General features: G+C 41.5%; 1 protein-coding gene across 1 annotated transcript in view; it reads right to left on the bottom strand.

Moving 5' to 3' along the window:
* Positions 1–8,977: 8,977 nt before the first annotated feature.
* The window catches only part of HGSNAT (heparan-alpha-glucosaminide N-acetyltransferase), a 47,954-nt gene continuing 30,018 nt past the window's right edge, over positions 8,978–26,913 (bottom strand). Inside the window, exons 8-18 of the mRNA XM_056813634.1 lie at positions 25,851–25,927; positions 25,028–25,058; positions 23,688–23,848; positions 21,505–21,620; positions 16,284–16,381; positions 14,456–14,582; positions 13,110–13,196; positions 12,520–12,597; positions 10,687–10,757; positions 10,466–10,578; positions 8,978–10,013 (exon numbers count right to left, since the gene is read on the bottom strand). Of these exons, the coding sequence (XP_056669612.1) occupies positions 9,832–10,013; positions 10,466–10,578; positions 10,687–10,757; positions 12,520–12,597; positions 13,110–13,196; positions 14,456–14,582; positions 16,284–16,381; positions 21,505–21,620; positions 23,688–23,848; positions 25,028–25,058; positions 25,851–25,927 (1,141 nt within the window). The 3' untranslated portion in view covers positions 8,978–9,831. The remainder of the gene's footprint in view (positions 10,014–10,465; positions 10,579–10,686; positions 10,758–12,519; positions 12,598–13,109; positions 13,197–14,455; positions 14,583–16,283; positions 16,382–21,504; positions 21,621–23,687; positions 23,849–25,027; positions 25,059–25,850; positions 25,928–26,913) is intronic.

Below are 26,913 nucleotides of genomic sequence, written 5' to 3'. Positions count from 1 at the left end.
TGAGTGAATAAAAAAGCATTTATTAAATATATATTATCATTAGGTACTGCGATAAGTTCTGGGTACACATACTTTTCTAAAGAGACAGGCCCATTGGAAAACAGTATGGCAAAAATTAGGTTTAGATCAATAACTCACCCTAAACCAAGATAAGATCAAAATGGATATATAATTTAAACATAAAGAGTGATATTATAAGTAACTTAAGGGAACATCGAATAGTTTACCAGTCAGATCTATGGAGAAGTGAAGAATTTATGACCAAACAAGAGACAGAGAATATTACAAAATGTAAAATGAATATTTTTTATTACATTAAGTTAAAAAGGTTTTGTACAGACAAAACCAACGCAGCCAAGATTAGAGGGGAAATAAGATACTGGAAAAAGTTGTTATAACAAATGTCCCTGATAAAGGTCTTATTTTTCAGATATGTAAAGAATTACATTTGTAAGAATGCAAGTCATTCCCCAAATGGCCAAATGATATGAATAGGCAGTTTTCAGATGAAGAAATCAAAGCTATCAATAATCATGGGGAAATTTTCTAAATCCCTCGTGATTAGAGCAATGCAAATTAAAGCAAGTGTTACCACCTCACACCTATCAGATGGGCCAATATGCCGGTAAAGGAAAATTATAAATGTTGGAAGGGGTGTAGCAAAATTGGAACACTAATGTTGTTGGTGTGTTGTGAACTGATCCAGCCATTCTGTAGAGTTAATTTGGAATTATGCTCAAAGAACTATAAAACAATGCATACCCTTTGATCCAGTAATACACTACTGGGTCTATATTCCCAAGAGATTAAAAAAATGGGAAAGGACCTGTTTGCACAAAAATATTTATAGCTGCTCATTTTGTGGTGGCAAAGGATTGGAAAGTAAAGAAATGTCCATCAACTGGGGAAAGGCTGACCAAATCTTGGTATATGATGGGGGTGGAATATACTATATTGTGCTATAAGGAATGATGAACAAGATGATTTCAGAAAGAACTGGAAAGACCTACATGAGCGGATGCAGAGTGAAATAAGCAGAACCAGGAAAACAGATGAAAATTCCAAAGGTGACTCCCCTGTTTTTAGAAGCATTGACTTTTATGAATGAAGAAGCAGCTACTTTCTAATTTTGCAAACACTACAGTCAACAGTCGGATGCCTGCCTGGATTTGGTAGTAAATTTTCATGGTGCAGATAATGTTGAGGCATGCCATACCAATGAATACAGTGCATTCTATAAGCACAGGTTCTCACTGTCAGCATGAGTGCTTTTCTATGTCTCTCAGATTATTAGATGTAATAAATTCATTTTGTCTTTTGAGAAGCTTTAATTTTAAAAAGTCATCACCTGGGACGCACTAGTCTCCATTCCCAGGACCCTCATCCCTCAAGTCCTTAGGTACAAGAGGCCAACAGTCGTGTGACCATCTGGGATGGATCTAGAGCAAAGTCTCTTGATTCTGCCGAACAGGCAGCAGAGTAAAAGGATTCTCCAGAAAGCTAGCTGTTTTGTAGGGCCTTCCTGACTGAGCAAGAGTTTAGGGGAGATGAAGGAACACCTTGCTCTATATAGTATATGTTCTGCACTTGATCTTAGCCAAAAGGCCAAGGAGCCATTCTAGCATATATTCTGGAGAAATGTCTTAATGAAAATTATAAATCGCTCTCCTTGAAAAAAGGCCTATTAACACAGTGGCCTAAAATCCATATTTGTTATAGAGGATGAGAATAATGGGGAAAAGTAGTCAAGATGTGCATGACCAGAATAGAAGTAAAAGACACCAAATTCTTTGTATCTGGACAGTTACCTGATTAGAGCAAAGGTATTGATCACACAAATATTTGCTATAATCAGTGGAATAACCTGAACCCAAGGCCAGTCTTGAAAGATGGCTTATCGTTAAACCTAACTTTTAATATCAGTTTCTAATACTTTGCCTCATATTGATGCATTACAAATGGAAGTGGTATGTTTCATTCTATCATGTCTTTCTACCAAAATACTCTCTCTGGCACAACAGATAAGAGCATTGGGCCTAGAATTAGGAAGAACTGAATTCAAATCAAGTCTCTGATAATGATAATAGATGGTTGACCTTAGGCAAATCACTTAACCTCTGCCTCAGTTTCCTAATAACAGGACCTTCCTCCTGAGATGGTTATGAGAAGCAAATGTGATAATATTTATAAAGTGTTTAGCACAGTGCCTGGTACATAGTAGGTGCTATATACATGATTATTTGCTAGCCCTTGTTCCTGTGAAGATGGGAGTAATTCTATCCTGCCCATTTCTAGATTTAATCACTGGAACCATATATACCCCACTTATCCTTAAGTGGGGGAAGTCTGTGACCCATGTGTGCAATAGTAGATGACAAATCAAAGCCCACTGACTGTCCAGTCCTAAACAAAGCTTTAGCTGTAATTGGTCCACATAAAATGGAAGGAAGGCACAAGAAGTAACAAAAAGGAAGGGTCTCTTAAAATGCCAAGAACTTCCTGTGACGAGGTCTTTTGCCTTGAACTTGACCTTGGAGGAGCTCCAGCTGAGGACCTTGGACTGCTTCAGTTTTCCTTTGAACTACCATGTGGGCGAGTTAAAAGGCTGACTTCTTCCCTGATTTCCTGGAGGTGCTAGCCTCTGGAGAGGCCCCTCTTGGAGGAGGCCTCCTGGCTAAAACCCTTGTTTAATCGACCCTTAAGGCCCCCAGCTGGAGCTTCTGGAGCCCTGTCAGAGTAAAGCCAGGACTTGAGCAAAATAGCCTAGCTCTTTAAGCTAGATTTCTTACACTGTCCTCTTTTCTCTACTTTCACACTTTCCCTCTATTTGATAAATTAATTGCTAAAAGATCATTTGGAATTGATTACTTCCTGGTGACCATACTCTTAAATAATCTAGTCCAACCCCTTACATTCTGCTCCTAACATTCCTCTGCCCCAAATAATATATTCTAGAGTAGTACACATGTTCTGTGTGCTTTGAATCTAAACTTGACCAGCAGGTTTAGCTGTTTCAGGATTGGCTAAAGTAAAGATGTCTTGCTGATGAGCTTATCTACAGTCTAGTCACTGTGCTCGTTTGGCATGGATAGTCTCAATCATTCAACCAAAGCTGTGAAAACAAACCACCCCTAGTTCTTTTATAATTAATTCAGCAAACATTTATTAAGTGCCTACTGTTGCAAAGCATTGTGCTGTATCTTAGAGAGAGTGTGTGAGTGTGTGTGTATGTGTGTGTATGAAAACTGATGACAAAATTGCATTTCTGTACCAGGAAAAGCTTTTTTGTTTGTTTGTTTTTTTAGCCAAAAGCAAGAAATGGAGGTTGAGAGAAGGTGGTTAAATATGTGGAATGCTCTAATAACTTCACGTGTGCAGATAATAGAAGCACACTGAAATGGGATATAAAAACTGAAATAGCAAAGTATAAAATCAATTGTCTGATTTTTTTTTTAATCTTCAAGTAACTATCAGAATTGATGATACACCGGTTTTCAGTTGCTGCTTCATAATTTCATGTATTGAATTTGTGGAAAGAAAATTAAATGAGAATTAACAATACTAATATATAAACTTTTAAGAATCTACCTTTGAGATTCCATTTATAGTGTGCTTCCATTATATATAAAGTTGTCTAAGTTGCATAGAGATTTTATAATAATCCCATGTATAGTTTCCTTCGATGACAAGGAAATGGACTACTATACCAGAAAAGGATGAAAAATTACAGGATATTATCCAGGTTCAAAGAAATGGCAAAATGGAAATCCAAGGCCAGTTAACTAAAAACAAGGAAAATGGGAGGGGGGAGGGGATGGTTTCTCCGAGAAAGTAGCAGAGCCTCTTCTGAGTCAGAACATATTTTGGCTAGTTTACTTTGGCTAGAGCTCAATAAGATGCCATGCTGTTGTGGGAAACCATCTGTCCTAAAAGGGTTTCATGTGACTTACATGGAATCATAAGCTAGAAAGCCTACACTAATGATGACCAAGTCTTTTTTTTTTCTCATGCTTGGCACTGGCCACCAACCAAGGACTTTTTAAAAACTGGCATATTACATAATGTAAACATCTAGAAATTCTACCAGCAGTGAACTTGGGAATTCATAAAATTTAGAAGGGGGAAAGGCAGTAATGTGTAAGATTACTGGAACTAATGCCCAACAGAAATTGTTTACAAAAGAATATTGGCTTATGGTGAACTAATGAAAAAAGTTGAAAAGACCATGAATCTACAACTGAGCAAACTGACCATGTCCTACCTAATATTAAAATTTATAGGGACAGCTGGGTGGCTCAGTGGATTGAGAGCCAAGCCTAGAAACAGGAGGTCCTGAGTTCAAATTTGGCCTCAGATACTTCCTAGCTATGTGACCCTGGTCTAGTCACATAACCCCCATTGCCTAGACCTTACCATTCTACTGCCTTGGAACCACTACATGGTATTGCTTCTAAAATGGAAGGTAAGGGTTAAAAAAATCAAATCTAAATTAATTCCACAATGGCCATATCCAAATATATATGTATATTTGTCTCATTCTGAACTCTGAATTTCTATCAGGAGATGGGTGACGTGTCATCATTAATCCTCTAGAACCTTGATCATCCTTACACTGATGAGTTCCTAATTCTTTCAGAATTGTTTGCCTTTACCATATTGCTGTGATTGTATATAAATTGTTCTGGTTCTGTTCATTTCTCTCAGCATCAGATCATACAAGTTTTCCCATTGTTTCTCTGAAACTATCCTTTCATTTCTTACAACTCAATAGTATTGTTACATTTATGTACAACTTTGTCCCTTTGTTCCCTAATATGTAGGCACCCCCTCAGATCCCCATTCTTTGCCACCTCAAAACAGCTGAAAATACTTCCTGCTCTTCCAGTTTCCCTCTGCCTGCCTTCTCCTAATTCCTTGTCAAGTGAAAGATATTTATTTCTGTACCAAACTGTGTTCTTCCTTTAACCAGTTCAGATGAGAGAGATTAAAGTATCAGCTACTCCCCCATCCCCTCCTCATTTATATAGATGTCTGCTTGTGCACCCTGCCCATTTCTAGATTTAATCACCAGAAGCATATACACCCCAATTACACTTCAGTGGGGGAGATCAGTGACCCACATGTATGAAAAGTGGGTGACGAATCAGAAACCACTGACTGCCCCCTGGGCAGTCTGAAGCAAAACTATAGACTATAATTGACTCACATAAAAGTAGAGGAAGGCACAGGAAGTGACGCAAAGAAGCATCTTTAAAAAGAGTTACAACTTCCTGGGAGGGCAGTTCTTTGTTCTTCATAGTTCTGAGCTTGAATTGGAGTCTGATGAAAGGATCTGCTAACTGGACCTGAGACCCTGGACTTGGTGAGACTGTTCTTAAATCTCTCCCTTTGAGCTACCACGTGGATGAGTGAAAAGGCTGACTACTTCCCTGATTTCCTAGAGGTACTAGCCTCGGGAGAGGCCCTCCTCTTGGAGGAGGCCTCCTGGCTAAAACCCTACGCCCTCTAGCCCTGCCAGAGTAAAGCCAGGGCTTGAGCAAATAGTCTAGCTCTTTAAGCTAGATTCTTACTCTGCCCTCTTTCTCATTTTTCTACTTTCACTCTTTCTATATTTTTTTAATAAATTGCTAAAAAAATCATTTGGAATTGAGTAATAACTCCTGGTGACCATACTCTTAAATATTTTAGTCCAACCCTTTAATTTTGACCCCTTACATTCTGGCCCTTACAATCCTAATTATGCGATAATTTCCCCTCACCTTCCTTTCCCTTCCCCACCCCACTCCCTAGTGTATACCTCTTCCCTTTCTTTCCATTTTTCTTAAGTTCATCAAAACCCAAAAGAAGCTTTCCTAGGCCTCATCTAATTGGACTCCTTTTTTGAAACCTGATAAAGATAACAGATCAGAGGGAGCACATGTATCATATCCCTGTATTAGAATATAAGTAGTTTATTCTTTAGTCCTCTATCATTATTTGTTCACATTTACCTTGTGAGAATTTTTTTTTCATTTTCTGTATTAATTATACATTAAGGAGAATTGCTATGTATTCCTCTATCTGGGATCTGGATCTAAGAGAGCATTTAATCTGCTGCTTTTTTGCATTTTCTTTGTCCTTGGAAATTACAAAGAATGCCCTTTTTTGCAGAATTTGTTTAATAAATGAAGGAGAAAAGTGTGACCTCTTCACTCCTGGGGAAGGAGCAGGTGGGGAGATTAGGTCGATGGGCTACCCTCTGATTGGCTATCACCAATGAAAGATGTGTTGGAATGCTCAATGGAGGGGCTGAATGAGTTCCTAAAAATCTGTTTATTAGACTGCCTGAAGTAGCTCAAATCATTTCCTGGTTTATAAGAGAGCCATGGAGCTCTCTATATCACTTTAGTGATTATAATGCCAACCTAACCAGTAAATCTGATGTAATCAATAAACTTGTATTCTTAGCCAAAAGTTGGTCTCTCAAGATAATTTTAAATGTAGCAACCTTTTTTCTATTTTTCTCCATTCCTTTGTTTGGATTTCAAAGTTTCTCACGGTCTTCTCATCAAGAATGCTTTAGAATTATCCTCAGTTTTGCTAAGTACATTATTCTTGGTTGTATACCCATCTCCTTTGTCTCTTGTAATATATTTAGAGTTCTCCTTCCCTTTACGTGGTGGCTCCTAAATCATATGTGATCCCAATTGGCTCCTTGGAGCTTGAATTCTTTACTTTCTGGCTGCTTGCAGTATCTTTCCTTTGACCCTGAAAGCTCTGGATTTGGGCCATAATGTCCCTGGGAATTTTCATTTGGGGGTTTATGCTGGAGGGGACCAGCAGATTTTATTTCTACTTTGCCCTTTGATTCTAAGAGACATGGGCCGTTTGCAGATTTCTCAATCTTTTTGGTCATGGCATTCAGATAGTCCAATGATTCTTTAATGTTTTTTCCCATTGTTTTCCAGGTCAGTTGTTTTTGCTGTGAGATACCTTCCATTTTCTTAATTGTTTACAATCTTTTGAGTTTTTTTTAATATTCTTTGTTGTCTCATACATTGGCTGTTTCTGTTAACTACTCTCTTTGGCATGAGATTCCATAATCTCCAACATTGGCTAAGCTCTCAGTACTCCCAAAGTGGTCTGATCCAAGGCAGTCCGATTGCTGCTCCCCCACTCTGCAAGTTCCTGATCTGGGTTTCAGTCAGAGCAGTAATAGAATGCTGCAAGACCCAGCCAGCTGGGAAGTTCTGGTCCAGAGTGACAGAACCGCAGGAGCCCCTTTGGCCTGGGTTCAGCTCCTGCGGCGTGAGCCACATCCCTGCTGCTACGGGCGCCCGAACGTCCTCCTTTCTTGGGCCACTTTGGGAATGCCACCCCGTGCCCAGGATCCCTTTGGGCCACCATAGACGTGTGACCCAGGATGGAAGAAGCAGCTGCTAGTTGGCACCTCACCTGTCTGTGGCCCTTCATGGGTCTGTGGGCATCCTAGGATAAGCTGAGGACTTCATGCCCTGGTACACAGCCACCCCCTGGCAGCTGGAGCACCCGCCTTGCCCTGCTCTCACCCAACCTAGTCCCCAAAGTCACAGACCTCTCTGCCCGTCTCCCTGGGCGGACCTGGGCTGTGACTTCTCTGGGTTTCTCAAACCAGATTCGATCTGGTGGAGGAGTTTTGTGGCTTGGAGCCTGGCTGGTCTTCCTGGTTCTTGCCAGTCTGCCATCTTGACTCCTTTTACATGACTACTTGATGCAGGAAAGAGCGTTGTTAACTAGGTGGGACTGACTCCCCCCATCTAGCCTCAGTGTAACCCTGGACAAGTCCCTTCTCCTCTGTCTGCCTCATTTTCCTCAACTGTAAAATGAGAATACCCACACCTGCCTCCCGGGTAAAGCACTCGGCACAGTCCCTCACACATACCAGGAGCATTAAATGCTTATTTCCTCCTCCTCCCCCTCTTTCCCCAGAATTGGAAAAGACTGCGCGGCCGCCCTCGTCTCACGGTCCCCGGGGGTCCGCGTCATCGATTTCTCTCTGGAACGTCTTGAACACCAGCCATCCCCCAGCGCCATCAAGGTACTTAGGCCACACCAAGAATTCAGGAGAAATTCAAAGGGCGCCGCAAAGGAGAAGGACTGGCACAGGCTGTGGCGAGCATCAGGTGCAAGAAGTGGCAAAAGTGGCCCGGGCCAAGGAGCAGGAATGGGAGATGCCAGAAGGCGAGCCTCTGGGGGACCTCCAAGAGAGGAAGCCCTTCCGCTCTGTGGGAAGTCTTAGGAGACACGTGGATAAAGTTTGATTTGCTTAGACGCAGCAAAGACTCCTCCTCAGCAGGACTCTATGTGGGAAGCGTTTGCGGATACAGCCAGCGTAGGTAGTTTCCATGGCTGTATCTATTGCCTGGAGTGTATTTGTATTTTGTGGAGCAGGAAGGAGTCATTTGAAAGAGCAAGGATAATGGGGGGGAGGGGGGTACAGATAAAACACTTTAAAAAATGAAAAGAAGGGGGGCATCTGGGTAGCTCAGTGGATGGAGAGCCAGGCCAGAGATGGGAGGTCCTGGGTTCACATCTGACCTCAGCCACTTCCCAGCTGTGTGACCCTGGGCAAGTCACTTGACCCCCATTGCCTAGCCCTTACCACTCTTCTGCCTTAGAACCAATACACAGTGTTGATTCTAAGACAGAAGGTAAGGGTTTAAAAAAATGAAAAGAAAAAGAAAAAGGGGATAAGACTCGGGGAAGTGTTGGTGGGTTGTAGTGCATATTAGCGTGAGGAGCAAACACTGATGAATTACAGGGCACCAAGCTCCAAAATTCATCACCCAGAGGCGCCGACGAAGACGATCGAAGCTGCTCGTTCTTCTTTTAGGTTTTCCCAATTCCATCATGGAGAAATCCTCTCCCCTGGAAGCTGAGTGACAGGAGGTGGGAACAGCTCTCCAACTGGGAAGGTGGAATAACGGGAGGGCATTTATACAATGAAGAGTCTGACAAGTGATGCTTGAACATTTTAATTGGAATTTTTCCGTAATAAAATACACCTTTACTGAGAATTTCAGAAAAACCATAAACTCTAGATAGCTACAGAATACTGATGAGAAAAGAAGTTCAATACGTGATATCTTAAAAAAAAAAAGCAGGAAGGACAGAAAAAGTCTTGACAGAAAGAGGCGTTTTTTCAATAAGCATCAGGGAAAAAATGCGTACCACACACAGCAAGCCCCTGGCAGGTGTGAAAAGGGCACTTCTACAGCCAGGCTTTCTGGGAACTCACTGAGCAGGAATCACACTGAGCAAGAAAAGCTGGAATTATTCATTAAAGCAGAGCGCATCAACACATCAACACATTCGGTAACCTTTACAGTTCACAAGAGAAATAAGGCTGCTTTTCATAAGCGGGGTAGAGAAGCTCTAAAACGCCGGTCTTCGAGGAAAATGAGCTAGGCAAAGAACAACCAGGTCTTCAGCCGTTTTTATCAGACTTAAAAGCAAAATGCCTGCAATAAATTCCCTTCTCAACGAGACCTCCTCAGAATAGAACTAAAACCGTCCAATACATCTATTTACACAGAATCGGGGGGGGGGGGCACAATGGCCAGTTCCACTATGAACGCATGATTTACAAATATACAGAAGACGGGGTTTCTGATGAGCGACGATGGAATTAAAACAGTTTACAGGACTACAGCATCTACTCTATGCACAATAAAAGAGGATCCCACGTTCCCATCATCCACACTTTCCAAAGCCCACCCGCTTTTCGCACTAATCCGGATGGCGGTCTAATCGTTTCACTGATCCCCCTGGGCCCCTCGAGAACCGGTCCTAGGAAACGTAGGGTCACAACCATCAGATTTTCCAGAAAATCCTCTTCCAGTAGAGCACATAGGCAATGACGACCCAGAGGGAGGTGGCCACCAGGTTCTGGGTCAGGTGTTCCTTATGAGACTGGTGGTCCTCCATCTTCCACTGAAAAGGGAAGTAATTCTCGAAGACCTCGTGCCCAACGTAGACCAGGATGGAGTTCATTCCTTAAAAGGAAACAGAAGAGAGACATCGCCTACCTTAATGCGCTGCTCTAGAACCAAGAGCCAAGAAGAGCACCCAGCCATGACGCGGAGCGCCTCCAAAGGCAGCTCTCCGCGAGACGTGCTTTCCCTCTTAGGAAGCCTCAGAGAGAGAAAACAGAGCTCTCACGCCATAACTGGGGGCCCTGGCAGTGGACTGATGGACCTAGTTCTCACTGGTTGAAACCTAAGGCTTCATTGGTGAGTGGGAATGTCCCTCCCCACCTGTGCAAATCCCCAACAACTCTCGCTTAAAAAGCAGGCTGTTTTCAATGGCTGGACCGCGCGGCGGTCTCCCAGCCTGCAGACTCCTCCCCGGCCCTCTGCATGGATGTCCTCCAAGGGGTCACTGCCCCACAGGGCCAAGATGGCCAGCTACCATCACGGGAAACTGCTCTGGGATAAACCCGACTCACCCGGGTAAAAGAAAGGCGCTCCGGACCACAGCCTGGCCACATCCACCAAGAAATACATAAACAAGAGCAGAAGGAAGGCAAAGAAACTCAGGGTGGTCACGTAGGAGATAGACCTAGGTGGTTGGGGGGGGAAGAATTGTAATTTTTAGCCATTCATAACAAAAGCACATCGCAGTAACATCGGTAAAAAGAATTAAAACAATATTTTGCTACCTACTCACCAGAGATTTTTGTTCACTGGAATGAAACCTTCATTTTGAGAAAATTTGGTCAAAACACCTGAAATAATAGCCTGTAAGAAAAAGCAGGGGCCAAAGGTTTGCCTCTGGTAGGAGAAAATAAAACGTGTACTACAAGACAAAGGAAAAAAGGCTTGTATAAAATATTGAGTGACACTGAGGAAATTGTCCATTGTGTTTCTTAACAGGAAAAAAAAATCTTTATGATGCTTATTGTAATTATGGAACTTTTTAGAACAAAGTAATCATTTAAAGTCATTTTTTAAGCCTTTACCTTCTGTCTTAGAAGCAATACTCGGCCCCAGTTCCAAGGCAGAAGAGTGATAAGGACTAGACAATGGGGTGAAGTGACTTGTTCAGGGTCACACAGCTAGGAAGTGTCTAAGGGCAGATTTGAACCCAGGACCTCCCATCCCTAGACCTGGCTCTCTATCCACTAAACCACCTAGCCGTCCCCAACCATTCTGAACACATTACAGTATAAGAATGTAAGTGATAGAATACTATTGAGCTATAAGAAATGATGCCAAGGATAGTTTCAGAGAAAGCTGGGCAGTCAGGGTGAAGTAAGCAGAACCAGGAGAACGATTTACACAGTAACAATAATAGTTTTAGGGCAAACAACTTTGAAATACTGTTTGGAGGGAGGGAAGGGTTGGATTAGGTGGCTCAGTGGATAGACCATTTGTGTGACCCTGGGCAAGTCCCTTTGCCCCCACTGCCTAGCCCTCACCCCTCTGCTGCCTTGGAACTGATATTTCGTATTGATCCTAAAACAAGGGTTAAGAAAAAAAAGAAAAGAAAATTTAGCTTTAAAAAATAAAGTCGTTCTAATGATCATCTCTGATTCATCCTCGCAACATTTCAGTGAGATAAACAGAAGAGGGCAGGAAGTCTGCACTGCCTCCCGCCTCCACATCCTGAGTGAATCCGGGACCAAAAGGAAGCCAGGATGGCGATGGAACGGTGTGTCTCTGCAAATCCACTTTTCACATCCAGTTCCAGAACACAGCCCTGGAAAACTGCCCGCTTGGAACATGGGGCTTCTCTTTCTTATTCACGTTCCAGAGCAAACAAAAGAAACCAACACAAAAGGAGACAGCATCCTGGAGCGCATCACTACAATTCCAGTCCGCAGGATGCTTGGGGGGCATTGGATAGGATTTCACCAGTATTTCTAAGCACCCATTTTAAAATACATTTCATTAATGAGAAACAACAGACTATATATACCGCTGAGTTCCAGGAGTCAGAGTCACGTAATCTCGCAGGGGACTTAGCAGCTCCCCAAGACTTTTTTTTAACATTTACCTTCGCTCTTAGAATCAATACTATGCAGTGGTTCCAAGGCAAAAGAGTGTTAAGGGCTAGGCAGTGGGGGTTAAGTGACTTGCCCAGGGTCACACAGCTGGGAAGTGTCTGAGGCCAGATTTGAACCCAGGACCTCCTGTCTTTGGGTCTGGCTCTCAATCCACTGAGCTACCCAGCTTCCCCCACCCCAAGACTTTAAGTTATGAAGGAGCTGCTGATCTACATTTGTGGACAGAGCTTCCAGACTAGGAGTCCTCTGTATTGAAGACATCACAGACCGAGGCCTTCCTCACCCTCTAAAAAAATGGACATTCCTGATTCTTTTCACATTTCAATTCCTCTCTCAAAAGGACTGGGTGCCATTTTTTTAAGTGATGCAAAAATTTTCACTTTACTTTGAAGTTAACACTTTCATCCTATCACTATTTTCTCCATCCTTGGACACAGCTTGGTCCTTCGAAGCATTTTTAAATGAAAAATGAGAGTGATGACTCCGTTGCTTACCAGCATGGCACTCCACAGAAGGAAGCGAAGCATGATCTGCTTGTGTTGATCTTTGTAAAACAAGAGGATTTTTCCAGCCTGGAAAAGAAATGGCCGCTTTCAAGCTCCCAACCTCGCTCACTGATGCTCTAGGACTTACAGGCCCCCCCCATACATGACATGGTCCTCCCCTCCCCCCGTGAACCTTGGGATGAGCCTGAGAGGCAGGCGGGGCTGACATGATCAACTTTACCTCAGAAATAACAAGAACCCACGCCTCGAACTACAAATCGTGGAAAAAGAGCTATAACAAGAACCCACGCCTCGAACTACAAATCGCAGAAAAAGAGCTATCCCAAGCAGAAGGGGGAGTTCCCACCCTAGGAATTTCTAGCACTGATGAAACCACAGGACCCCACTCGAGCCCACCCATGCGCCAGAAAAAGCAAGCGCGGAAACAGAATTATCAGGATAAATATTAAATAGGTTTCTCAAAATACAGAAGCAAAACAGCTTTTTCAGGGGGGAAGCTCCCTGGAAGTTTGTTTCGCTGTTTTGGTTCCCTCGGAGTGTGTCATGTTGGAAGAAAATAACCCTGTCCCCAAAAATACCTGCACGCCTAAAAATGCCATCACGATGGAGTTGATGGTTCCCAAGAGTCCTTCCGGATCATAGGCCACTTTGGTGTGGTACAGCACCTGCACAAGGAGGATGGGAAGAAGGATAAAGATGAGGAGGGAGGTAGCACGTCACCAGAAGCCTGCCCAACGCACGGGGGGAAGGTCCGACAGCCTGTAGAGAGAACATCGGCAGATACAGAGGCCCAAGAGCCGTGCCCTGATGGATGGAGATGACCTGTAGCCACGGGAGGAGCAGATAGTTCTCAAAAGGACAGCGAACAACTAGTAACTGAGAAAGACGGCTCCCCATCACTAATAAGAGACATGTAAATACAAAGAAATTATGAGATGTAATTGGCCAAGAAGACAAAAGATAAAAATAATCAGTGCTAGAGGGGGAAAAAAGATGAGGATGGTGAAGCTATGATTTAGTCCAACCACTCTGGAAGGCAATTTGAAATTGTGCTTAAAATGCAAATCAGACATCCCTTCCCAGAGATCTCACCATTAGGCACATGCCCCAAAGATGACAAAAAGACAGTCATCATTTGCATACATCAAAATATTTGTAGAAACATTTTGCATGACAGTAAAGACCTGGACATAAAATTTATTAGCCTATCAGCTGTGGTGTCATTTCAGTTGTAACTGATTCTTCATGACACCATCGGGAGTTTTCTTGGCAAAGATACTGGAGTGGTTGGCCATTTCCTTCAGCTCATTTTACAGTTGAGGAAACTGAGGCAAACAATTAAGATATGCCCAGGTCACACAGCTAGTAATTATCTGGGGTCAAATTTGAACTCAGATCTTCCTGACACCAGGCCCAGCATTCTATCCACTGAGCCACCCAGCTGCACCATCATTTGAAGATCTAAACGGAGTGGTACATGAATGGAATGGAATGCTACTCTGCCATAGGAAATGATGGCTAGGCTAAATCTAGAAAACAGGGGGCTTTTACAGGTGTGACATACTGTCAGACAGCTGGTGGTTGGTTTTATTGGTCTGCTTTTATCCCCCTATGTCTTTTTTGTTCTTTTTTATTAACTTCTGTAGCAAGGACCAGTGCTTCTGGTAGAGGCGGGAGCAGGGATATATTTGGAAATTAAAGTGACATAAAAATGTATCAATAAAAATTAGGTTTTTTGAGGGTTTTTTAAGTGCCTTTCCCCAGGTGATACGCGTTAACCTAGACATAGGGTTCCTAAATAAAACGTCTATTAAAAAATGTTTCAAGAAGGTCTCCAAAGAGCCAGCAGTGCAGCTTCCTGTGACCTAAGATAGCAAATGCTTGTAAATGAACCCCCCTTTCAAGGACTGTTCATCTCACTCACGTTGGGAGAGGGATGCTGGTAAATGTGATCTTCTCCCAGAAGCAAGCGATCGATGTAGCCGGCAGCTCCTCCAGTACAATTCGGGTATTTTCCAAAATCTCCAATGCCACCAGGGCCAAGATAACCACTAGAGACGGCAAAAGCAAATTCTTACTTTGAAACTTTAGCTTACATCACAAGATGAGTTCTGTATGAATGCAAGCCTCGTACGCTGATCCTCCTACAGGAAGGTCCGTAAACACCTCAGTTTCCCTATTTGTAAAATGAGCAGATTGGACTAGACGAATCTAAGGTCACTTCCACCTCCAGACCTATGATCCCAGGAACAAGAAGGGTGGATCATCTTCATGGCTGGAGCATCCCCATCCCTAACCTGCCTTCAAAGCTCAGCTCAAGCACCGCTTTTTAGATAAAGACTTTTCAGATCAAATGATCTTGGACTTATTTTGTCTATCATTTGTGTAGACATAAATACAGGCACACATATGCATGTATGTATGTAGATACACACAAAGATATATACAGTGAAGAGAAGTGATCGGATGTAATGGGATGTGAACTCCTTGAGGGCAGGCTCTGTTCCAGTTTTTCCTTGTCTATTTCTCTTCACTGTATTAAGATTGAACTTCCTGCTCATCCAAACCAGCCCATTAAAGTGAACTGGAACACTCCAAACACGGAGACTTTGGCTCCTGAGATGCATTAGACCAGCGCACAGGAAAAGGCAGTGACATGGAGAGAAGGAATATAGGAATGAGACCATGGAGGAGGCTGGGCCTCTTTTTCTCTGAAGGTTGGTGGCTCAGGTGGAAGACATTCTTGTGGGCTGTTAGGCTAGGAAATTTTTTTTTTTAGTATTTCTTTCCCTCTTTCTTTCTTTCTTAGACTACATTTATACTAATTAAATTGTTAAAAGCTACTATCATCCTCGTGACTTAAGGGTTAAATATTTTTTATAAATGGCAACCACAATAACCTTTTTTTAAACTAATATTACATTTCCAAACAAATTTCTAAATATTACATTATAATATGCATATTACAGATGGTATAATATTAATTTTTCCATATTACATTGGGGAGTGGGGGGAAGATTCACTTTCAAACACAGCTCTGACGGAAGACCATACACTATGGGGAAAAGCTGCTCACCGGCAGGATGCCAAAGACCAGCTTCTATATGGCACTTAAAAAAAAAAACTCTTACTCTCTTAGTATCAATTCTGGTTCCAAGGCAGAAGAGCAGTATGGGTTAGGCAATTGGAGTTAAGTGACTTGCCCAAGCTCACCCAGCTAGGAAATACCTGAGGCTAGATTAGAACCCAGGATATTCCAACTTCCAACTTGATATTCTATGCACTGTGCCACCTATCTGCCCCTATATGGCACTGTTAAGTGCATGAAGTACTTTCTCATTTGAGCTAACAATCCTGAGAATTCATTACCGCTACCACTGTGCTACTACTATTATTACTACTACCACCACCACCACTTACCACTACCACCTACCACTACTACTACCACTAATCACAACCACCAGCTACCACTAACCACTATCACGACTACCACTACTACTACTACTACCATTACCCACCACTATTATTATTTTTATTATTATTTTATTATTACTATTCTACTCATCTTACAGATAAGAAAACCAGGGCTCAGGGAGGTGAGTGATTCGCCCGGGGTTACACAGCTGGCATGTGCCAGAAGCAGGATAGGAACTCAAGTCTTCCCTTCTAAGACCAAGCCCAGCTCTTTCCCCACCCCAAAGCACGACTGCTCCTTTTTAAGGTCGGCTAAACATTAGGAAGGATTTACTCACGTTGGGCAGCCGGGAACTGGTAACAAGAAAGTGACACACACCCAAACAGCTTCCAGCATCAGGATGAAAATCCACTGAGGCCAGTAAGAGATGATATCCTGGAAAGAAGCACAGAGACTCTCCTATTGCAAATGACAGAAAAGGAAACAGCGGACTGGAAAAATGAGCTTAGTAGAGTACGCTGGCAGACGCCCCACTAGTCACAGACCCTACTTTGCGGTGTTGAAGGAAAATGGAGAGATGAATTCCTGCGGGTTGTTCTAGGTTGTTGGGCTGTTCTCTCATAAAGTACCACAATGGAAACATTCATTAAAAGAAACCAAATCATTTCCAAGAATCCTGCAGTAGGTTTTATCTACTAGTCCCCGGTGTTCTTTCTTCTAGCTTCTAGCAAAATACAATCTAAAATTTCCTAAACAAAATTACACAAATAAATAATGCACTTAAGCCTGGCTATCTGTTATAGAATATTTAGCCACACTAACAAATTAAACAATTAAAACACTATAATTAAATTCCTCTGAAGTATCCCCAGGGAGAAGAGAGAGGGAGAGGGAGTATGGAAAGGGGCCAGCCGACTCGGAATCAACACCACTTGACTGATACTCATTACAACTAACAAAGTACTAAGTGGGATCCATTGTCGGTAGAAAGCTGAGTTCTCAGTCTCAACAGCTGGGGTTCAGACCTATGATTTCATCAGTGAGAGGAATGCCCAGTGCAGAAACTCCCTCCATTACAGCAGATTTGCAGCTGTCTAAAATGTATATAATCTTGGAAATTGTCTGGGAGCATCAAGAGGGTTGAATGACTCCTGTCCCAGGTACAAAGAGCAGTAAGGGTTAGGCAATGGGGTTGAGCCCAGGGTCACAAAGCTAGGAAGTGTCTAAAGCCAGATTTAAACTAGGACCCTCCTCTCTAACCACTAAGCAACTCAGCTGCCCCCTTGCACTGTTAACTTTGCTAATAAGAATATCTACACTGAAGGAAGGGTAGGAAAAAATTAAAGAAAGAACTTTTAACTGCCTGCCACATAAACACTTTAGGAATACCTGCAGACTGATTAGTTGACTTTAATGAGAGCCATCAAAAAAGAAAAATAAATAAATATTTCCACCAGAATTGAGCCTGCAATAGTTTTCTGGAGGGAAATGGCCTGTCCAAATAGCAAAATTCAATTTAAACTATTTCAATTAAAAAGAGAAAGAATCAATGAAGATAGAAGATGCTATTCTACTCCTTCGCCTTGTCTGTGCTCATCTTAGGGCTGAAGACCCTAAGCACAACATAAAGGTTGCCTGGATTTGGAGGATTCTGTCAGCTCTTCACAGATTTTCCTCCTATTTCATGGCTGTGGCTATTTGAGCTAACATTCTCCCCAGGAATTTCTTACCCTCATCACGAGCACTGCACAGAAAGATGACCAAGCATCTTAGGAAATGATGCTTCCTGTTGGGGCGTGTGAGGAAATCCATTCTGCCAATTTATTTTTTAGCCTCTCTAAAGAAGACCTGGAAAATTCACTTTTCTGTTTAGCTGCCACTTCCTTTTGGATTCTGGGTTTCTTTTGTAACAAATATATAATAAAAATATAAGTAATATTTTACAATAATTTAATCAAATCACATTGTAATAAAAAATAATAGTAATAACAGTATCATTTACATAGGTTTTTTAAATTTTATTATACATTTTTTAAACTCTTACCTTCTGTCCTAGAAGTGATATTAAGTATCAGTTCTAAGGAAGAGGGGTTATAAGAGCTGAGAAAAGGGGGTTAAGTGGCTTGCCCAGGGTGTCTGGGGCCACATTTGAACCCAGGACCGCCTGACTCCAGGTCTGGCACTTTTTCTCCACTGTGCCATAAAGAAAGCACTTTACAATTTTTATTTTATCTGAACCCCAAAAGAACCCTGTGAGGTGGGCGCTATTGTTGCCTCCATTTTACAAACGAGAAACCTGCGGCAGAGAGAGAGGTGAAGTGATCCGCCCATCGCCACATTCCTGAGTCCAAGCTCAGGACTCCATCCTTCCCTCCAGCTAGCCGCCACTGGGCCAAGATGGTGACCCCTGGAGAGGCACAAAGTCACCACAGAGGGCCAACAGGTGAATCAGTGCTGGGACTCCCAGCTGCCTCCGTCCCCTTTGCCACCACTTGGCCACACTCTGCACACCCGATGGCTTCTTGGGATTCTCCTCTGCTTTGTGGGTTGCTCTTGGTCAAAGGTTTCACCACCTGGAGGCCAAGCCTGCACGGAAGACCGGGGCTCTCCCTCAGACCAAATGTTTACAAAGAGGGAAGCAGAACACCCAAGGGGAACTCCTACCAAGAGCATCAATCACGATGCTTTCAAAGCAGCGGCGGCTCAATCACGCGACAGAACGTGATCTGACCTTCTGTAGTCACTGCAGAGTCACAGACCCAAGTCTTCCACAGCAGAGATGATTAGGTGAGCATGAAGGGAGATCATTGAGTGCCTTCCCACCCGAGCCCAAGAAGGGATAAGAGAAGACACTCTCCTTTAGCATGGCTCCTTACTGTCAGATTTTTTCATGTGTTTTTTGATTTTCCTAAATTGTTTTTCTTTTCTCTCTTTTAAAAAAATTTTTTATAAAGGATGGCTGCCTAAGAAGGGGAAAAGAGAAATGCAGGCAATGTAAAAACAAATAACATCAGCTTTTTTTAAATAGGTCACCTGAGGGGCAGCTGGGTGGCTCAGTGATTGAGAAACAGGACTGGAGGTGGAAGGTCCTAGGTTCAAATCTGGCCTTAGACACTTCCCAGCTGTGTGACCCTGGGCAAGTCACTTAACTCCCATTGCCTAGCCCTTACCACTCTTCTGCCTTGGAACCAATACACAGTATAAAATCCAAGACAGAAGATAAGGGATATACATAAACAAACAAACTAATTAATTAATTAATTAATTGATGAGCCTCCTGAAGAAGTTGGCATATAAGGAGAAGAGAGAATACTGGTATATTACAATAAAGCAGGGAGACTACATTAAATGCCCTTAAAAACACAGGGCTGACATTGAGAGAGAACTATGGGAGTAGAAATGCAGAAGAAAAACATAGGATTCACCACTTGTTTATATGGGTATAGGATTTGAAGTTTGGGTTTTAAAAGATTATTGCAAAAATGAATCCTATGTCTCCATTAGTGGCAATGCAGTGATCCTGAACAACTTGGAGAAATCCATGAGAAAAACCACTCTCCACATTCAGAGGAAAAACCGTGGGAGTGGAAACACAGAAGAAAAACAACTGCTTGAATACATGAGTTGAAGGCATATTGTTGGGGATGTAGACTCTGAATGAACATCCTAGTGCAAACACCAACATGGAAACAGGTTCTGATCAAGAACCCATTGGAATTGCTCATCGGCTATAGGAGGGGTTAGGGGAGGGGAGGGAAGGAAATAATGTGATTATTGTAAGCAAAGAATAATGTTCTAAATTGACTAAATAAATTAATTTAAATCTAAAAAAATGAATCATATGGTAATAGGTATTGAGTGATAATGTATGTGAAGCCCAGAGGAATTGCTTGTCAGCTCCGGGAGGTGGGAAGTAAAAGATGGAGACAACAAGAATCATGTAACCATGAAAAAATACTGAAGAAAATAAATTAATTTTTAAAAAACCACAGGGCTGCCTTATGAATGCAACCACTAAAGACTTTCCTGAAATAAGAGACTTGAATTGTTGAAGACTTTAACTACTCATAGGTGAGATGAGCCAGTGCAATAAAAATGACAAGAATATCTAAGTGAATTTATCTAGCTAGTGTCATACCAATCACTACCAAAGGACTGCCCTGTGGGGATGTTAAACAATAAATTTCAGCTAGAGGAACAAAAGGTCAAGAATTTCAAAGAAAATAATGTAAAAGAAAAAAGGGTCAAAAGGGGCCTATCGAGGTTGTCTTTAAGCTATATTACAAAGCATAACTATATGGTTAAAAAATTAAGGAAAGTCAAATCAATGGAGCAGATTAGGAAAACAAGCACAGCATAGGATTTGATAAACTTCAACACTTCAGCTTCTAGCACAAAGATGCACTATTGGATATAAACTGCTGGGAACCTGGAAAGTCATCTGGCAGAAATTAGGTTCGGAGAAGACCAGAATCTCATACCATATACCAAAGTAAATTCTAAATGGATACATGACCTAGATATAAAAGGCCATATCATAAATAAATAAGAAGAGCAACAGAATGAAATCCTTATGGCAGTCACATAGAGGGGGAAAGTTCATGATTAAATAAGTGATAGAAAGGAAAAAGAAGCTAAAATGAACAATTCTTATAACAATCAAGGAAAATACCAGTTGTTGGAAAGTCTATGGGAAAACAGGCACATTAAGTCACTGTTCATGCTGTGAATTGGTCCAGATATTCTGGAAAGCAATTTGAATTAAATCCAAAAAGTCACTAAACTGTGCACACCCTCTGACCCAGCGATACCACTATTAGGCTTTTACCTAAAAGAGATCAAAGAGGAAAAAGAATCATATGTTTTAAAAAAAAAAAGGGTCACAGCTTTTTATAGTGGTGCAGAACTAGAAACTAAGGTGAGTTGGGGCGGGAAGACGGCAGTCCCATCAACTGAAGAATGGCTGAACAAATTTTGGTATAGTGATAAAATGGAATGTTACTTCCCCTTAGGAAGTGACAAAGGGGACATTTTCACACAAATCTTGGAAGGCTTAGATAAAATGATGCAGAGCAAAGTAAAGCCAGCCAGAACAATTGGTACAACAACATAGTAAAAACAAACAACTTTGAAAGACTTAAGAATTCTGATCAACAAAATGAACAAGCATAAATCCAGAGGACAGTGGTGAAATATACTATACAATTGATAGGTGCATAAGAAGACACATAATTTATGTCCCCTCAATGTGGGGATTTATTCTGCTTGACTATTCATATCTGATTTTTTCTTAACAATTTGATTTGGGAGAAAGATAAGAATTCCTAATGAGACTACCAAGAAAAAAAATATACATTGAATTTAATATTTACTTAAAAGGAAAAAATAAGTTGCATTTTTGGAGAGTTGAAGTTTCACGTCCAATCCTTTTTTTCTGTTCTGCTTTGAATCTAGGTATGATTGTTTTGTTTGGTGGCAGTTAAGTGGAGAATTTAAGAAAGTTTTTTTTTTTAAAAGGGCATAACCAAGGATTCTTTTTTCAAAGTAGAGAATCTCACCATAGTACTATTTTCAGGCACGGCTTTGGCGAAGAGAAGTTCTAAAACTGCAACCACCAGGTAGGTCAATCCCAAGCGCTGAAGCACCCCAGGGATGCGCAGCTTATCCCAGGACACTGGAGAAAATGCAAATTGGAAGGTTAGTCAATGTACTTCATTTCATACAAGGCCCATAATTCTTTTCTGCACAAAAAAAAAAAAAAGCCTCCCTAAGCTATGTCTGACTATACCTTTTGAAGCATCTGGAGATGGACACATAGCTCATGCCTGAGCTTCTGTACTCTGATGCCTAAGGAATCTGAGCTCCTCTCAGGGGGATATCTAGATCAGGAGACCTGGCTCTTAGGTCGCTCTGCAGTCATCTACTTTCAAGTTTCTCTGCCCAATGAAGGGTACTGACAATGACAGAATTATATATCTTTGGATAGAGTTTGATAAAGTTTCAATTATCACCACTTCTATTAGATTTAAGTCCTGAGCCTTAATGACCAGTCCTGAGCTCTTCAGTTCTATTATAATTCTAATTCCACATATCTGGCAAAATCTGATTATAAATTATATCCATGATGATGTCCCACTACTACCTCAGAGCTCTGAATGATTTCTCATCACTTGAGGAATAAAGTCTAAACTGGCATTCAAGGTCCTTTTTAAAATGTCAATTTTCAAGCCTCCAGACTTTTCTTCTCCCTAATATCTCCTTAACTAACCACTGTTACAGGCAAGTTCTGCTTTCTCTTAATACCTTATCCTCTCTCCGCTGCATCCTCTGCATTCCTGGACACTCAGAAAATTGTGGAACCATAATGACATTAATACTGTTATTGTTACTGGAAAGGGCGAGTCGTTCCACCCTTACGGCTCCACTCACCGCCTCTGTAACTCACTACAATACTCCCTGGATGTGTTTCTTGTCCCCTCCCTCTACATGGAAGCTTCTTGAAGACAGGAATTTCTGTACAATAACAGGAGTTATGAGGTCTGCGTTTTTGTATTCACGGTCGCCACGTCTCTGAAGTCAGAAAGAGCCCTCTCCTTAAGTTCAAATCTGGCACCAAACCTCAGACTCTTATTAGCTGTGTGAACCCGTTTGCCTCAGTTTCCTCCTCTGTAAAATAAGCTGGTGAAGGAAGAGGCAAACCATACCAATATCTTTGCCCAGAAAACCTCAAATGGGGATACAAAAAATTGGACCTGAAGGAAGATGGAAAAAATATCCTTAATATTTTTCTTTTATTCATTTCATTCAATCCCTACATACATGATGTATTTGCGTGTTTGTTTACTTATTTAAAACCTTCATCTTCTGTCTTAGAATCAATACTAAGTATGGATGCCAAGGCAAAAGGGAAGTAAGGACGAGGCAGCTGGGGTTAAGCGTCTTGCCCAGAGTCCCACAACTAGGAAGTGCCTGAGGCCAGATTTGAACTCAGAAGTCCTGACTCCAGCCCTGCACTCTCTATCCACTGAGCCATCTGGCTGAATTCACAGGCCAGCTGCAAAATAAACGCCTTATAAAAATTATTGAAACAAAAGATAACAATGTAATATAATGGAAAGAATACCAGAGTGACATTATTATGTGTTATATACACATGTCAACTTGGAAACATGGACACATATATGTGTGTGTGTATATATGAGTAATTGTTGGCACTGCCACTATGTAGATGTGTGACACTACACAGTCCCCTAATCTCTCTATAAATATATATGAATATAAATATAAATATAAATGAAGGGTTTTAACATGATGCTCCCTAACTCCATTCCCATTACTCAGATTTTTTGACTACCCAGAAAAGCATTTTTCCCAAAAATAAAAAGTATAATGAAAAGTAAATGCATTCCTATTCATTTCCTCCTCGTTATACAGATGCATATTTGAAATTAATTTCATATCTTCCATTTACATACTAGTGAATTTTCATCTTCCAAGTCACATTGAGTTCTTTGTTTTTTAAACCTGTACCTTCCATCCTAGAATCAATTCCGTAGATTGGTTCCAAGGCAGAAGAGTGGTAAGGGTTAAATGACTTACCCAGGGTCACACAGCTAGGAAGTACATGAGGCCAAATTTAAATCCAGGACCTTCTTCCTCCAAACCTGGCACTCAACCCACTGAATCACCTCGCTAACCCCTTTGCTTCCAAGTTTTTAAGGGAAATGAAACAATTACTCACAGGGTCCAAGGCAATAATTAGGATTCATAATGAGGACTCCAATCACACAGAGCAAGAAGCTCCTCCACAGAATTTTCCCCAGCAGCTTCCACTTGGAACATCCTCGCCGTAGCATGGAGCTCAGGGAGAGAGCAATGGAAGAGCCCATAATAAACACAAACCTAAAAAATAAAAATCTGGTTAACAAGAGGTGGCAGAGAAGTGGGAACTCTGTTGGGATTCTTTTCCTTCCTAAAGGGAGTGTCTTCAAAAGTTCTGCCATGAAAGCACATTTTAAGGGCTGCCTATTCAAGAGGTTCAGAAACATGTTGAAAAGGAAGCCACTGGCATCCAAATAATTTGCCCTTAAAATCCTCTGAAAGAGAAACAGAAAAAACAGAAGTTTTTGAATTCTCCCCTTTCTCAAATCCACCCCTGGCTCCTGAACCAGGAAAAGGGGGAGATCGTAGTTTCTCTCTAACCACAAAGAAACTCAGATCAGTGCAATGGCCAATTATGATGCCACGCAATCCACTTCCTTAAGAGAGAAGTTATGGACTCAAGATGACACTGCCAATGTAGTAATTTGTTTTGCTTGACTATGGATAATTGTCACAAGCGTTTTGTTTTTAATTTTTATTTTTCCAATGGGAAGGTGGGGTAGAAGGGAGAGAAAATAGATGTCTGCTCATTTAAAAAAAAATTTAAATGGGAGCAGCTGAGTAGCTCAGTGGATGGAGAGCCAGGCCTAGAGACAGGAGGTCCTGGGTTCAAATTTGCCTTCAGACACTTCCCAGCTGTGTGACCCTGGGGAAGTCACTTAACCCCCATTGCCTAGTCCTTACCACTCTTCTGCCTTGGAACCACTACATAATATTGATTCCAAGATGGAAGGTAAGGACTTTTTTTTTTAATTAAAATATGTATCTGAATCACATCTTCTTGTTCTAAATAAACTTCTCTGATACTTATATCAAAGAAAACCAAAAAACTAAACTGCACTTACTAGAAATTCTTAACTAAGATGTTACTTTCCTTAATTTATTTTCTCAGGTCAATAAATGTCTTGAGCAATAAATGGAAAGATGTTCCCTAAATATAGGCACTATTTATTTCTTTGTATAGAACTACACATAAAAATGTATTAATATACATTAGAGTTTTATAAAAACTAAGATAGTCTCTTCTAACATGGAATTTGATAACCCATAGGTCCTTGAAGCAGTATCATAGGCCCATGGTACAAACAGCAAATCAAGGATGGCCTTTGAACAAATCTCTAATGTAAACTGGAAGAAAATGTTCCTGAAACTATTGATTCAAACATTAGACAGAGGAAAAAAAAATTACTGCCAGCTTACCATGGAAACACAAGGTCAGCCACAGTCAAACCTGCAAAATAATACAACAAGAGTAAGGATAAAGGGCTCTGGAAGGAGCATCCTTCCTAATATGAAGTCTATGAATACAGAGTCCAAGATCCCAGCCTTTCTGCCTTTTTACTCCTCTGGGCACCCATTTCCTCATCTGTAAAGGAAGGGTGCCGGGTCGGACGACCCACTAGTCCCTTCCCCCTCTGGATCGATGAGCCTTTGACCCACGTAGAACTATGCAAAAAACAAGCCCTCCACAGATTAGAGAGATATGGAAGCTTCACTGGACATTTTCTGAAGAAAACTCTACTGAGAAAATATTGATTCCCTTTCTGCCCTATGCAGTCCATGCGTGAGAGTGCCCTGATCCAGAAACAAGGCATCAGAGCATCCCCGAATGGGGAGATGCTCATTTTAAAGAGAGCTAGTCCTCATCAATTTTTCATGAACTCCTAAACCAGGTTTCATAGGGATCATTCAGAGTCACACAGAATTTCCGATAAGCCACAACACCAGCACAAAAGGCTGCGGACAAAAGCAGACACGGAATGTGGCAAAGGCCAGATTCTTATCATTTTCCTGCAGAGCCTCCGGAGAAAGAAACACCTCTCAAAGCTAGTAGTAGGTGTTGCTGTTCAGCCTCGTTCAGGGGCCCAGGAACAAAGGCTCCTGCAGTAATTGACTTCAACATCGACGTGATCTATGGCACTGGGCAGGAAGGCGGTGAACTCTGCTAGAGGAACCAATTTCTTCCTCCAATTTCTCAAAAACTGAGTGACACAGACCCAACTGACTTTAACAAACACATTACCGTTCCAGCTCTCATGTTTGAAGAACCAGTATTTTCCTCCTCCATAATTAACAAAAATCATGATGATAAGCGAGATCCTAAAAGAACCAAAAAAAAACAAAAAACACAAAGAATGCAGGGTCAATATATCAAGATGATGTGAGAGTGAACCCCACACGACCACTGTGCACCTGCAAAGAGAAGTCTTCTACGAACAACTCCCCAACACCCCAGCATCCCGGTGCCTGTCACAGAGTAAGCCCCTTTTGCTGAATGATTTAATACAAAATGACAATTTCCACCAATTAGAATAAGCCATTTTAAAGTCTTTTACCCATATTGCTTAAGACCTGTTACAGATTAGAGGGAACTTATAGGGGTGAAAATCTATATCACTGGGAAAAGGGTACAGTTCCTCTAATGATACAAACTCATTCATTAGACTTTCATATATTCTTTTTTTTTTACTTTCATATATTCTAAAGACATTCCTAAGAACTTTTAGCAAAGGGACACCTAGGTAGCAGAGTAAATAGAGCACTAGGGTTGGAGTTGGGAGGTCCTGGGTTCAAATCTGACCTCAGACACTTTCTAGCTGTGGGACCCTAGGCAAGTCATTTAACTCCAATTGCCTAGCCTTTATCACTCTTCTATCTTAGAATCAATTAGTACTAAGACAGAAGGTAAAGGTTAAAAAAAGAAAAGAATTCTTCTTATATAACTTACTTCTACTACTGTTATATGTACCCTTGTGACAAAAGTTTCCCTCCTTCCCCAAACAGACTGGACTGAGAGATAATGGAGGGATTGGGGGGAGGGGGGGATGGAAATAATAACAGTCAATGACTAAAGCAGCTGAGTTGTCTTAAAGGATGCTGAATTTTAACTTAAAAACAACAACTCTATAGTAAGTAACTGTAATGTGCAAAACATCGTCACAGGCACTGGGGATACAGAATTTTGTTGTTCAGTTGCTTCAGTTGTGTCTGACTCTTTGTGATTCATTTTGGGGCAAGAGTTACTGGAATGGTTTACCATTTCCTTCCCCAGCTCATTTTGCAGATAAGGAAACTGAGGTGAAGAG

Source organism: Monodelphis domestica, chromosome 1 (assembly GCF_027887165.1).
Source record: "Monodelphis domestica isolate mMonDom1 chromosome 1, mMonDom1.pri, whole genome shotgun sequence".
NCBI classification, from domain to species: domain Eukaryota; kingdom Metazoa; phylum Chordata; class Mammalia; order Didelphimorphia; family Didelphidae; genus Monodelphis; species Monodelphis domestica.
The sequence above is the reverse complement of the archived record's forward strand: the minus strand, read 5'-3'. Positions and strand labels throughout refer to the sequence as shown.